We start from the raw sequence: 14,289 nt of genomic DNA on the forward strand, positions 1-14,289 counted from the left end.
CGCCCAAGACCTACTCCTGTCCAGTCCCAGATCCCGGACCATCCTGAAACCCACCGTCTTCCGGTTCTCCTCTGCCCCGGTCCCTCCCAAAGATCCCGAACTGACTCCCCGCTGCGTTGCAGCGCGTCCATTGCTTCCTCATTCCTCGCCGGCCAGGCGCCTCCGGTCCTCCTGCCCCGCTCGCCCAGTGTCCTCTCCCGGTACGACAGCTTATCCCCACGCCCAAAGTATGTCTGCAAGTATGTCATCGAATTCCCCCTGTGACACTTCTCCTAAACACCACCAAGACCAAGGAGCTCATTGTGGACTTCAGGAGGGAGAGAAGAGGCTTGCATGATCCCATCCACATCAATGGGATGACTGTGGAGCCTGTTACATCCTTCAAGTTCCTGGGGACCCACATCTCAGAGGACCTGTCCTGGAGCATTAACACCTCCAGCCTGGTCAAGAAGGCTCACCAGCGCCTCTTCTTCTTGAGAACATTAAAATAGAACCAGCTACCCACTACCATCCTGTTGAACTTCTTCCGCTCTACAATAGAGAGCATCCTAACCAGCTGTCTCACAGTGTGGTATGGAAGCTGCACTGTTGCTGAGCGTAAGGCGATGCAGCGGGTGGTGAAAACTGCCCAGCGCATCACAGGGACTCCACTTCCATCCATTGAGGAAATCCAGAGGAAGCACTGCCTGCATCGCGCTCGCAGTATTCTTAAGGACTCCTCCCACCCGGCCCACGAACTGTTCTCTCTCCTGCCTTCAGGCAGACGGTTCAGGCTACCACAGACAAGAACCAGCAGACTTAGGAACTGCTTTTTTTCCCAGAGCTGTGTACTACTAGATATAAAGAAACCGATCAAATCATTAAACACTCACACTTCAGATACACAAAATGCACACATCTCAAACATTTTATTCCAGTGGGATCATGAAGTACAGAAGGATGATTACGGGGGTGCAGTGGTTTGCAGTGTAGGAGATCCGTCCTTGGCTTGTGTGAATATGAGTGTGTAAATATGAACAATGTAAGGCCTTTTTTCATGTCTGCATCTGGTGCTGGCCCGGCAAATCTGTCAAATATTAAAAGTCAATGTGGACCCTGAGCTAAAATGTTTGGCCACCCCTTGCATACAAGTTAACACATGTTCTTTATAAAGACTGCTGCATTCTTAATAACCTTCAATCCTACAGTTATACACACAGGATACCACACAATATATTCACTTATCACTACAATAGTGATTTTTTTTTGACATGCAGTGTAAAAATCCTGTTGGACCCTGCTGGAGTTGTACCAGAAGGTCACCCAAACATTATGGCCCATCTCTGCTGAAGCCACAACAGGACCTTCAGACTCAGCAGTCCACTACTTGGGGTACTCGCACGTATCAAATGATCTGATGTCTCCAAAAATGCACAGTTACCATCATGGCCTTTGGACCATGATCATGGACAGCAAAATGAGAATTTCATTGCACACAGGAATACTAATTTCTACAGGACATATGACAAATGCTTTGAATGTTGAATAGAGGTTCCCACATAAAATGTCGAGACACCTGGTTCTTTGTTAGCAGGGAATGGGAATGTATATTGATTTGAATGTGAAAGTCATTGTGAAACAATGCAGCACAGCACATGGTGACACAACGACATGTGTCCTCTGCTTTTAACCATCACCCTTGGTGATTTGGTCTGGGATTTGAACCGGCAACCTTCTGATTACGATGCCGCTTCCTTAACCGCTAGGCAAAGAATATAGGTTATAGGTTAACTTTACAGCAAACAATAAACGTGTCTGAGTAACTCTTCATTATTTACATTCAAAATAAAAGCACTGGAGCGTTTAAATGACTTTTTTTTCTGGTGACAGAAGAGAGCTGGTACAAATGACAGATGAAGCTATTTACACATGTGTTTCCCATATTCAGTTATCTAAGCCTCATTTGAGACACAGAGCATCAAAGCTTTGTTCAGAGACCTTTTTTGGAGCTGCTGGGAAGAGGATCATTTTTGTTTCCTCAAATTCAAAGTCCATTTGTCTTTACTGTTTAAGGAGTTGCCTTTTAAAAACTATGAGACTGAAATTTCGAAAGCTAAGAGACCAAATCCACTGTTCTGGAGGAATAATGAGTGATGATGGCACAGATCCATACCCAAGAGCAGGCTGAGACATGCTGAGACAAGATAACAGCAGATCCATCATCACGTGATCCATCATCAAAAGTTCCAGCATACATGCAGTAAGACTGATTGTTTCAGTGTCTTGGATTGCGTGTGTTATGGAGACTTGTCATGCCGCTGGTCATATGCCATGGAAGACTCCTTCTCATTGCCAGGTTCGAGGGTTCGAAGGACCTTTTTTCTTGCAGAAATAAGGGAAATAGATATCAGTGCTTAATCTGTCACATGACAACAGTTCTTTCCAGCTATTTGTGTTGGGGACGGCCCAATGTGGAACGCCGAGTTTCATTTATGGTTTTATATGTTTCTCCCTGTGTGTAATGAACACATCTAGAGAACATATAACAATTTAACATAACTGTAATAATGCTGTGTTCTACATAAATGTGAGATTTATGTGTGCACACTGTAAGATCCCATGCTTGGAGGTGTCCTGACTGTTCACAGAAGAAGAAGAACCCACTTCAGTAGTGATGCTGATTCAAACCGCTCTTACTACGGATTGAAAGTCACTCTGCATAAAGGCGTCTGATAAATGCCATGAATGTAAAGTGTACCTGGACTAATTTGCTCCAGAATTCATATTACTATCATGTGGTGGTACGTTTTCATGAGTCTCTTCCTCCTTGTGTTCTGTGTCACAGTCTGGTAATTCCTGCATCAGACCATCACTGTGAATCATTTCTACTTGAGGTCTCTCTTCTTCTACACTGTCCTGCTTGTTTGTCTTTGTCACATTTTAGTTCATGAGTAGAACACAAGTTAAAGTATTTGGAGTTTTTATTCATTTTATTACGGCTGCATGAATTGTGATTTTTCACCTTCATCTTCATCACTGGTGTCTGTATCTTTGTTTGGTTGTTGGTTCTTGTCTTCAAACTCCTGTCTGACTGGCTCAGAGGTCTCATCAGTGATTCTTAGTTCTTCTGTAATAAAATAATACAGAATAATGAAGTAAAATGCTAACACACATTTAAGACATTCTATTTTAAACATCTGCAATTTAAAGATTGATTATTAATAACATGCTTTTTTATTGAGACTTACCTGGACTCTTATCTTGATATTTTTTTAAATAATTTTCTGTGTTGCCTTGTTCGATGATTGACAGATCCACATTAATGGAGTTCGACTTGCTTTTGTAAACATCACCATGTTTCTGTTTTACTTCCTTCTTTTTATCAGGCTGATGGTGGTTCAAACATCTCTCCTTTTCACCCTCTTGTACCTGATCCATATCCTGGTTGGGCTCAGTTCTCTCCTCATCACTCTCTTTATTATAATGAGTCTTGTGGTTTTGTGGTAAGATGCTCACAGCAGACATTACAAGACGATCAGCAGTGGAAGGTTCTGAGCTGCACTTACCTCTGCGAGACTGTGGGCGCTTAAAAACCAACAGTACAACAAGAACCAATACCAGCAGAATGAGAAGTAGAAGGAGAGATCCAACAACAGAACCAACCAGGAAAATGGTGCGATCTTTGGACACACACACAAAAGAAATCAGGAATGAAGGCAAATAAAGATCAGAAGAGGCTCTTGGTTCCTCACCTCTAGTAGAACAGTCTCCAGCTGTGTAACTCTGCTTCTCCTCACTAACTGGGTTCTTCACCAGACAGGTGTAGCTGGAACCCAGGTTCTCTCCACTGATCTGTATCGGGTTCCTGTTCTCTGGGTTCTGTAGTCCAGGTCCTGTCCAGCTGTAACTGAGGAGAGGACCGTCTGCTTCACAGAGCAGAGTTACTGTAGATCCTGTTACATCACAGCTGATCCTGGTGTTCCTCACAGGGTCTATATATAACATATATAAATAATCACATATCTTTTAAAAACATTTTTAGAAAAACATACATTCCCCAAACCACTTTTATTTTATTTCTTACCAATAACATCCACTTGTTGAGTGAACCTCTTTATTTTTCTATCAATAATAATTTCTGCTTCATACAGTCCACTGTCGGCTGGTGTCACCCTACTGACGGTGACATCGCCTGTTTCTGTGTTCAGCTGAGTCCGCTGTTTGAACTGTAAATATTCTGAGATCCGTGGTCTTGTCCTGTCCCACTCCACCATCTTGTTACCTTTGTGTTTCCACAGGATGTATTCTTTATTTCCCCTGATGTTTGGATACAACAGCAAGTTCCTATTTGTCTCAGCATGGAGGATATCTGATGCAGCACCTTCAAAAATAATATTTAGTATGGTTATTACTCAGAAACATTTATTAAAGAATGAAATACAAAAGTTGAGTCAAAATAACTTTACAAAAAGCTCCACCCTTTACAGACCTGTAAATGGCAGCCAGACAGATGGGACTAAATCTGAGGAATGTAACATGACAACATTGGGCAGGAGTCACGTCATTCTCATACTGGGTGGAGGGGGCAATGCCCCAAAAAACGCCCCTTCTGCTCCACTAACATGAAAAGACCCTACAGAGCTTTCATGCCAAACATGCTTCCTCACATTTATTTTTAATGCCTATTGGTAGATACATCAGTCATTTTTTTAATAATGTGTTTATAATGTTTTAAGCCCAGGATTTTAAAAGTTTTAATTTAAATAAAAGCCAGTCAAGTTGGTTATCAGTTAGAAATCAGTCAAGTACCCTTTACTATTTACATAAAAAATGGCACTTTATTTGTCATTATTAGAGATTTAGTTATAAAGAATAAAATGATTTTATGACAATCCGTTTTAGCGTTAATTGTCCTTGTTGAGGTTCGGGTGAAAAGTTCAGATTTTTTGTAATAACAAGAGCAGACGATTGCAGAAATGAGCAAACTTGATAAAAATGAAGATGTCCCTCACCTGAAGCTGCCTGCAGAATAATGCAGACAGATGGAATAATGTAGAAGTTCATTGGAAACAGCAGATCAGAAGACCTTTTTAAAGTAAGAAGAAATGAAAGTGATGTGACAAAAGTAACCTGTGAAACAGGTTCTAGAATCTAGAAGAGTCGATCCGCCTTCTACACACGTCATTCTGCCTTGTGCAGGCAGTAAATTGGCCTATAGTTCCCTCTAGTGGTTGTCTCGTAATATTATTTTTGGTTACTCTGAAAACGGGAGAATAAGAATCCAGATGGCGGAACATAGTGCCGAAGCATTCCCGTATTGAGCAAGAATGTTGTTGCTTTGGACAAGATTTGTCTGTAAGTATTGGTTATGACGAGATAAGCACTTTCTTTTTGTTTTGTGTTTACGATATAATTATTTGTATATTAGTAGCGTTAGAAATGTGTATTTTGTGTTAGTTTGCTGTGCGCATGTAACGAGCTAATTTGCTATGTTATTTAGCTGATCGTCACATTTGTATTTTTTCAGTTTTACGATGGTCATAGAGAAGGCAATGGTCAGAGGCCATTCTTCAATAAATCAGCACAGAAAAGCAAATACAAGTCTGTTTATTGGAGCATCGTTATCTCGCTGTCTAGCTGGTGGAGACTAGAAAACCCAGAGCGAGGGCAGCATACACGTCATTAATAGTACAGGTTAAACTTTAGACATCAAGACTTTAGCAGCTTGTAGATTTTTAGTTTTAACACTCTGCAGTTCAGAAAAGCAGATTTTTCCTTCAGAGCCTAATCGGTCAAAACGTCAGTCCCTTGTAGTGGATTATGGGTATTCTTGGAAAAGGAATGAGATTCTATAATCATATAATATTCTATTCTATCTATAGGCTTTAGGGTTTCTACAGCACCCTGCGTATGGGTCTTCTGGACCAGAATCTCTGCCTCTGTAAACCTGTCTGAATGTCACGACTGAGGGGGGTGATGGAATGATGGACACCCAGGGTAGGGAAAAGGAACACAGTTTATTTGGGTACACATAAAGGGAGTGGGCAAAAACAAGGCACCACACCTTAAACTGAAAACAGTCCCCTCTGGTGCCACGGTGTTCGTCTCTGTAGGGCTGCAGATCAACTGCTAATGAACTACACAATCCAGGGAGACACAGGGAAACGGGAACCCTCAGGCTGTGTGTTGGAGAACCGCTCTGCCCGTCCGTGATGCAGCCTGGTGATACTGGACCCCAATCATGCCGGGATTATCAGCGTCAGTTGAGCGTGATCAGGCCTCGCTCCTCAGGGGCGCCAGCACCCCATGTGATGCCCAGGGGAATCGGAACGTTAATTAATCTACAATCGGTCACGTCCCCGTCTAGGTGAATGTGTGATGTGGGAATACACAGATACCAGGCCCAAGCGAAATATTGTGCTTTTATTTACAGTGAGCAGTGAACAAAACTCCAAAACTTTCCTCTCGCCACCGCCTCCTCCTCCAGCTCCACAACAATGAGACCCAACTGGTGGTTGGAATGTCTCCTTAAGTACTCCAGTCCTGTGCGTTGACTGGCTGGCAGTTGACGAGGGAATCTGTGGGCGGAACCATAATCCCAATCTCCGCCCAGCAGACAGCATAAGAGGGAAACACGCACAAACACAGAGCACCCCAAACCATTCTACGGCCCAAAGGACGTAACAAATCGCAAATCTACAGATGTTGTACATACAGATCTACAATAGTTTTTTCAGAAATTCTCTCAGTAACATAAAAACCAATCCCGTCATGCCTTAATTGCAATGATGTATAATAAAAAAATAAATAAAAGGGTGGAGAACAGAATGGTGCAGGTCCACTGGGACAATTAAGAAAAAAAAATGTGAATATTAAAAAGAAAACTACCATGGCACATGAAAACATGTCCTATAATGCAGGACAACCTGTGTCCCGGCTGGAGTTTCAGAGACCTCACCGGCCTGGACCTTCCGGCGACCCAGAAAAAACGCACAGGGCCTGTCCCTGCGTGACCTGGGTGAAGGTTCGGGAACACACGCCCGCCCTACCCTCCCCAACAGCAAGGTGGTGCTCCAGGACCTTCTCCCTTCAGTCTTTCAACCTCAAGGCTGGAGCCCCTAACCCATACTGCACCCCCCAAAAAACTGTTTGGGATGCACACTGTGGAAGGGATTCTTGAAGGGCTGTGGAACCTTTTTTTGTTGATGTCAATACATTTCATTTGCAATATTCAAAATAACCAAACACATTTGACTTATTAATATATATTTAGACTTTATTGCTTTTTTTTTTTCTTCTTCCTCGAACCGCAAATGATGATCTGACACCAAGAGATTAGCAGTGCCACGTGTATTCTGTTCAAAAGCAAGGTCGCGTCAGAACATCGCGTCACACATTGCGTCATTCTTCACCTCTCTACAATATACAGTACTATCAAAACATAAAAAAATATTCACTAAATAACACACATACAAAATATTCCAAATATGCACATAATTTAGAATGAAAAAATAAATAACTTTTTGCACACCAACCCCACGCACCTCTCACAACTCACGCCATGTGTCCAAGAGAACTGAACCGGGTCTCCAACCCACTAACCCAAGGGCACGGCCGCATCCAAACAACTGTCGGGGGGGTGATCAAAGTTTTATAACTCACATAACTTTTTCCAATAACCATAAATTGAACAAATAAAGTACAGGAACATATTTCACGTAACCAGAAACATGAACACACTTTTGACTTTTTTGCTCTTTTGTCTGATTGTTGAGTGTCTTCTGATGCTCCTGGTTCAGGTTGTGCTGCTGCATCTTCATGCTGATCCTTTCCAGGGCTCCACAGAAGTCCTGATCTCAGAGGCTTGGCTTTATATTTTGTTTGGGGAGCTTCTTTATCATCTCTACAAACTACAAAAGAAGGAGTCATATTAATATTATTAACAGTAATATTATGCATGTGTTGTCTGCTCTGAGATATTTGGCTTGTTTTACATAAAAATAAAATGTACCTGAATTGAAATGCCATATTTTTGCTTTGATGCTGGTTTTTCAGTTTTCTTCCTCACATTCAGACTGAGACTCTCCACCATGAGCTGCTGGTTGTGGCGATTGCCTGTCAGGATCTGCACCTAAAAAAATATTATATTTTTTGAACCTACCTGGCCCATCGGTTAAGACGGGATTCCATGCTCCCCTACCGTCCTGACGCCCAAGACCTACTCCTGTCCAGTCCCAGATCCCGGACCATCCTGAAACCCACCGTCTTCCGGTTCTCCTCTGCCCCGGTCCCTCCCAAAGATCCCGAACTGACTCCCCGCTGCGTTGCAGCGCGTCCATTGCTTCCTCATTCCTCGCCGGCCAGGCGCCTCCGGTCCTCCTGCCCCGCTCGCCCAGTGTCCTCTCCCGGTACGACGGCTTATCCCCACGCCCAAAGTATGTCTGCAAGTACGTCATCGAATTCCCCCTGTGACACTTCTCCTAAACACCACCAAGACCAAGGAGCTCATTGTGGACTTCAGGAGGGAGAGAAGAGGCTTGCATGATCCCATCCACATCAATGGGATGACTGTGGAGCCTGTTACATCCTTCAAGTTCCTGGGGACCCACATCTCAGAGGACCTGTCCTGGAGCATTAACACCTCCAGCCTGGTCAAGAAGGCTCACCAGCGCCTCTTCTTCTTGAGAACATTAAAATAGAACCAGCTACCCACTACCATCCTGTTGAACTTCTTCCGCTCTACAATAGAGAGCATCCTAACCAGCTGTCTCACAGTGTGGTATGGAAGCTGCACTGTTGCTGAGCGTAAGGCGATGCAGCGGGTGGTGAAAACTGCCCAGCGCATCACAGGGACTCCACTTCCATCCATTGAGGAAATCCAGAGGAAGCACTGCCTGCATCGCGCTCGCAGTATTCTTAAGGACTCCTCCCACCCGGCCCACGAACTGTTCTCTCTCCTGCCTTCAGGCAGACGGTTCAGGCTACCACAGACAAGAACCAGCAGACTTAGGAACAGCTTTTTTTCCCAGAGCTGTTTCCTTGCTGAACTCCTCTGCCCCCCCATACATTCCTGATAATCACTGCACTGTACTACTCCTGCACATATCACTTTGTCCTGCACATATCACTTTATGTGTATATATATATATATATATATATATACACACACACACACACACACACACACACACACACACACACACACACACACACATAAAGTGATATGTGCAGGACAAAGTGATATGTGCATATAAGTTATATATATATATAACTTATTTGAACTGTATCCTGCACTTGCTGCTTATTGCACTTCTGGTTAGACCTAAACTACATTTCGTTGCCCTGTACTTGTACATGTGTAATGACAATAAAGTTGAATCTAATCTAATCTTTGTACTACTAGATATAAAGAAACCGATCAAATCATTAAACACTCACACTTCAGATACACAAAATGCACACATCTCAAACATTTTATTCCAGTGGGATCATGAAGTACAGAAGGATGATTACGGGGGTGCAGTGGTTTGCAGTGTAGGAGATCCGTCCTTGGCTTGTGTGAATATGAGTGTGTAAATATGAACAATGTAAGGCCTTTTTTCATGTCTGCATCTGGTGCTGGCCTGGCAAATCTGTCAAATATTAAAAGTCAATGTGGACCCTGAGCTAAAATGTTTGGCCACCCCTGGCATACAAGTTAACACATGTTCTTTATAAAGACTGCTGCATTCTTAATAACCTTCAATCCTACAGTTATACACACAGGATACCACACAATATATTCACTTATCACTACAATAGTGATTTTTTTTGACAGGCAGTGTAGAAATCCTGTTGGACCCTGCTGGAGTTGTACCAGAAGGTCACCCAAACATTATGGCCCATCTCTGCTGAAGCCACAACAGGACCTTCAGATTCAGCAGTCCACTACTTGGGGTACTCGCATGTATCAAATGATCTGATGTCTCCAAAAATGCACAGTTACCATCATGGCCTTTGGACCATGATCATGGACAGCAAAATGAGAATTTCATTGCACACAGGAATACTAATTTCTACAGGACGTATGACAAATGCTTTGAATGTTGAATAGAGGTTCCCACATAAAATGTCAAGTCACCTGGTTCTTTGTTAGCAGGGAATGGGAATGTATATTGATTTGAAAGTGAAAGTCATTGTGAAACAATGCAGCACAGCACACGGTGACACAACGAAATGTGTCCTCTGCTTTTAACCATCACCCTTGGTGATTTGGTCTGGGATTCGAACCGGCAACCTTCTGATTACGATGCCACTTCCTTAACCGCTAGGCAAAGAATATAGGTTATAGGTTAACTTTACAGCAAACAATAAACGTGTCTGAGTAACTCTTCATTATTTACATTCAAAATAAAAGCACTGGAGCGTTTAAATGACTTTTTTTCTGGTGACAGAAGAGAGCTGGTACAAATGACAGATGAAGCTATTTACACATGTGTTTCCCATATTCAGTTATCTAAGCCTCATTTGAGACACAGAGCATCAAAGCTTTGTTCAGAGACCTTTTTTGGAGCTGCTGGGAAGAGGATCATTTTTGTTTCCTCAAATTCAAAGTCCATTTGTCTTTACTGTTTAAGGAGTTGCCTTTTAAAAACTATGAGACTGAAATTTCGAAAGCTAAGAGACCAAATCCACTGTTCTGGAGGAATAATGAGTGATGATGGCACAGATCCATACCCAAGAGCAGGCTGAGACATGCTGAGACAAGATAACAGCAGATCCATCATCACGTGATCCATCATCAAAAGTTCCAGCATACATGCAGTAAGACTGATTGTTTCAGTGTCTTGGATTGCGTGTGTTATGGAGACTTGTCATGCCGTTGGTCACATGCCATGGAAGACTCCTTCTCATTGCCAGGTTTGAGGGTTCGAAGGACCTTTTTTCTTGCAGAAATAAGGGAAATAGATATTAGTGCTTAATCTGTCACATGACAACAGTTCTTTCCAGCTATTTGTGTTGGGGACGGCCCAATGTGGAACGCCGAGTTTCATTTATGGTTTTGCATGTTTCTCCCTGTGTGTAATGAACAAATCTAGAGAACATATAACAATTTAACATAACTGTAATAATGCTGTGTTCTACATAAATGTGAGATTTATGTGTGCACACTGTAAGATCCCATGCTTGGAGGTGTCCTGACTGTTCACAGAAGAAGAAGAACCCACTTCAGTAGTGATGCTGATTCAAACCGCTCTTACTACCTTTGTGTCCCTGTACTAAGCAGGGGACTGTCCCTGTAACTACGGATTGAAAGTCACTCTGCATAAAGGCGTCTGATAAATGCCATGAATGTAAAGTGTACCTGGACTAATTTGCTCCAGAATTCATATTACTATCATGTGGTGGTACGTTTTCATGAGTCTCTTCCTCCTTGTGTTCTGTGTCACAGTCTGGTAATTCCTGCATCAGACCATCACTGTGAATCATTTCTACTTGAGGTCTCTCTTCTTCTACACTGTCCTGCTTGTTTGTCTTTGTCACATTTTAGTTCATGAGTAGAACACAAGTTAAAGTATTTGGAGTTTTTATTCATTTTATTACGGCTGCATGAATTGTGAATTTTCACCTTCATCTTCATCACTGGAGTCTGGTTGTTGGTTCTTGTCTTCAAACTCCTGTCTGACTGGCTCAGAGGTCTCATCAGTGATTCTTAGTTCTTCTGTAATAAAATAATATAGAATAATGAAGTAAAATGCTAACACACATTTAAGACATTCTATTTTAAACATCTGCAATTTAAAGATTGATTATTAATAACATGCTTTTTTTATTGAGACTTACCTGGACTCTTATCTTGATATTTTTTTAGATAATTTTCTGTGTTGCCTTGTTCGATGATTGACAGATCCACATTAATGGAGTTCGACTTGCTTTTGTAAACATCACCATGTTTCTGTTTTACTTCCTTCTTTTTATCAGGCTGATGGTGGTTCAAAAATCTCTCCTTTTCACCCTCTTGTACCTGATCCATATCCTGGTTGGACTCAGTTCTCTCCTCATCACTCTCTTTATAATGAGTCTTGTGGTTTTGTGGTAAGATGCTCACAGCAGACATTACAAGACGATCAGCAGTGGAAGGTTCTGAGCTGCACTTACCTCTGCGTGACTGTAGCCGCTTAAAAACCAACAGTACAACAAGAACCAATACCAGCAGAATGAGAAGTAGAAGGAGACATCCAACAACAGAACCAACCAGGAAAATGGTGCGATCTTTGGACACACACACAAAAGAAATCAGGAATGAAGGCAAATAAAGATCAGAAGAGGCTCTTGGTTCCTCACCTCTAGTAGAACAGTCTCCAGCTGTGTAATTCTGCGTCTCCTCACTAACTGGGTTTTTCACCAGACAGGTGTAGTTGGAACCCAGGTTCTCTTGACTGATCTGTATCTGGCTCCTGTTCTCTGGGTTCTGTAGTCCAGGTCCTGTCCAGCTGTAACTGAGGAGAGGACCGTCTGCTTCACAGACCAGAGTTACTGTAGATCCTGTTACATCACAGCTGATCCTGGTGTTCCTCACAGGGTCTGGGGGTAATTTGAAAATATTACAAATCTTTTCAAACCATTTATAGAAATACAACCAAAATTAAAAATTTTTACCAATAACATCCACTTGCTGGGTAAATCTCTTAATTTTTCTATTTACAGTAATTTCTGCTTCATACAGTCCTCTGTCTGCTGTTGTCACCCCTGTGACGGTGACATCGCCTGTTTCTGTGTTCAGCTGAGTCCGCTGCTGGAACTGTAAATATTCTGAGATCCCTGGCCTCATCCTGTTCCACTCCACCATCTTATTGTGATTGTGTTTCCAGAAGATATCTTCTTTAACGCCACTGATATGTGGGAGTAATAAAAAGCCCCCATTTGTCTCAACATAGAGGATCCCTGAAGCATCACCTTCCAAGATGATATTGAGCATGGTTAATATTCATAAAGATAGTTCTGAATTTTAAAACATTAAAAGCTTTTATAAAAGTTGACACTTAGACACTTAGAACAAGTAACAGAAAAATCGTAGTTACCGAGACTGAAAATAATCACAGCGTATAAATACAACACAGTCTACCTGCCATTAAGTTTCTGTATTTTTGTGTGACATGTGACTAACATTGATGCTAAATGCACACATCTCTATACTGTTTTATAATGTCAGATATGGCACCATCTCACAAAGTTTCATATGAGGAAATTATCTGAAGACAAATTATTAGACAACGATCAATTTACTTAACACTGTACCAGTTGGTGTCAAAAAAGTAAATGTGACTATATTTGAAATTTTAAAATGCTGCCAAAATAATTGTCTTTAAATGGGATCTTAATTATATATTTCTCTTGATTATACTGTATGATATTTTATTGATATATTATGTACTGTGTGAGACTCCTACAAGAAATTCCTTGTCCCGTAAACATGACTTGAATGTAATTCTGATATTTGTGTCATAAATGTTTGAGGAAATGGCGCTTAAATGTTAATTTAATTGAGTCTCGCCTTATTTAATCCAACGACCAAAACTGAAGACTGACTCTGGATCCCACATGCAAACCCGCATTAAAAAGTCACTCACCTGAAACTGCGTTCAGAATAAGGCAGAAATATGCAATCATGGAGAGATTCATGAAGAGTCTAGAGATGGAAGGAAAAGTGTTGAGTGGGGGTGAAAGGAACCTGGACCCCGCCCATCCTGTTCGGGTTTTACCAGTTCCCTGGCAGCTGCAGATTAGAGAAGCGCTGATTTCTCCTTTACAGCCATTAAAAGATTTACAATAATATTGCAATTAAATGTTATGTATTATTTTTATCAAGAATATAAAACAAGTACTTCTGCATTGCTGTGCAGAACAGTTCTAATAATGCAAAAGCAATACGAGTATAGCTTAATGTGTGTGTGTGTGTGTGTGTGTGTGTGTGTGTATTGCAACATGACACTGAGATCTGATTCACAGGCAAGGCACAATTTACACACTGTTTCTGTCACGACTGAGGGCTGATGGGGGAAGGAAGCACAGAGACAAGCCATCTGGGCAAAAGGGATTTATTCAATAACACAAATAAAAATGGCACGAGGGCCGAATCTAAGGAAACAAACAATAACACACCCACAAACGTGAGGCACAGGCCAGGGACAAACAAAGAAAACATACGGATATGTCCATATTAATGCAGCAGCGTCTATCTGCTCCTTTTAACAGGGAACCATGGACGCCCAATCAGCGGCCCCTGTCCATGATTAGAGCCCTGCTGTCAGGCTGATTGATGCATAACCA

At 42.0% G+C, this 14,289-nt stretch overlaps 1 protein-coding gene and 2 long non-coding RNA genes across 11 annotated transcripts; 2 read left to right on the top strand and 1 right to left on the bottom strand.

Moving 5' to 3' along the window:
- Positions 1-1,836: 1,836 nt before the first annotated feature.
- On the bottom strand, positions 1,837-13,698 carry LOC114764513 (SLAM family member 5-like). Of its 8 annotated transcripts, none has more exons than XM_028954202.1 (6): positions 13,590-13,698; positions 12,619-12,915; positions 12,304-12,543; positions 11,803-12,231; positions 3,002-3,106; positions 1,837-2,361 (listed from the first exon to the last, which is right to left on the bottom strand). In XM_028954202.1, the coding sequence occupies exons 1-6, from the start codon at positions 13,639-13,641 to the stop codon at positions 2,255-2,257; spliced, it is 1,230 nt and encodes a 409-aa protein (XP_028810035.1). In that variant the 5' UTR covers positions 13,642-13,698; the 3' UTR covers positions 1,837-2,254. The 8 variants fall into 8 exon arrangements, with proteins under 8 accessions (XP_028810035.1, XP_028810038.1, XP_028810034.1 ...); XM_028954205.1 differs by lacking the exons at positions 11,803-12,231; positions 12,304-12,543; positions 12,619-12,915; positions 13,590-13,698 and adding exons at positions 3,546-3,659; positions 3,732-3,971; positions 4,064-4,360; positions 4,992-5,107; XM_028954201.1 differs by lacking the exons at positions 11,803-12,231; positions 12,304-12,543; positions 12,619-12,915; positions 13,590-13,698 and adding exons at positions 3,228-3,659; positions 3,732-3,971; positions 4,064-4,360; positions 4,992-5,107.
- LOC114764515 (uncharacterized) lies at positions 5,246-7,464 on the top strand. Its single transcript, XR_003742518.1, has 3 exons — positions 5,246-5,334; positions 5,862-5,976; positions 6,093-7,464. It is a non-coding gene; the product is annotated as an uncharacterized LOC114764515 (long non-coding RNA).
- Positions 10,765-13,303, top strand: LOC114764516 (uncharacterized). 2 transcript variants are annotated; one of them, XR_003742520.1, is made up of 4 exons: positions 10,773-10,878; positions 11,941-12,224; positions 12,437-12,549; positions 12,667-13,303. It is a non-coding gene; the product is annotated as an uncharacterized LOC114764516 (long non-coding RNA). The 2 variants fall into 2 exon arrangements; XR_003742519.1 differs by having other exon boundaries at positions 10,765-12,224.
- Positions 13,699-14,289: the final 591 nt, after the last annotated feature.

This window comes from Denticeps clupeoides, chromosome 15 (assembly GCF_900700375.1).
Source record: "Denticeps clupeoides chromosome 15, fDenClu1.1, whole genome shotgun sequence".
Lineage (NCBI taxonomy): Eukaryota > Metazoa > Chordata > Actinopteri > Clupeiformes > Denticipitidae > Denticeps > Denticeps clupeoides.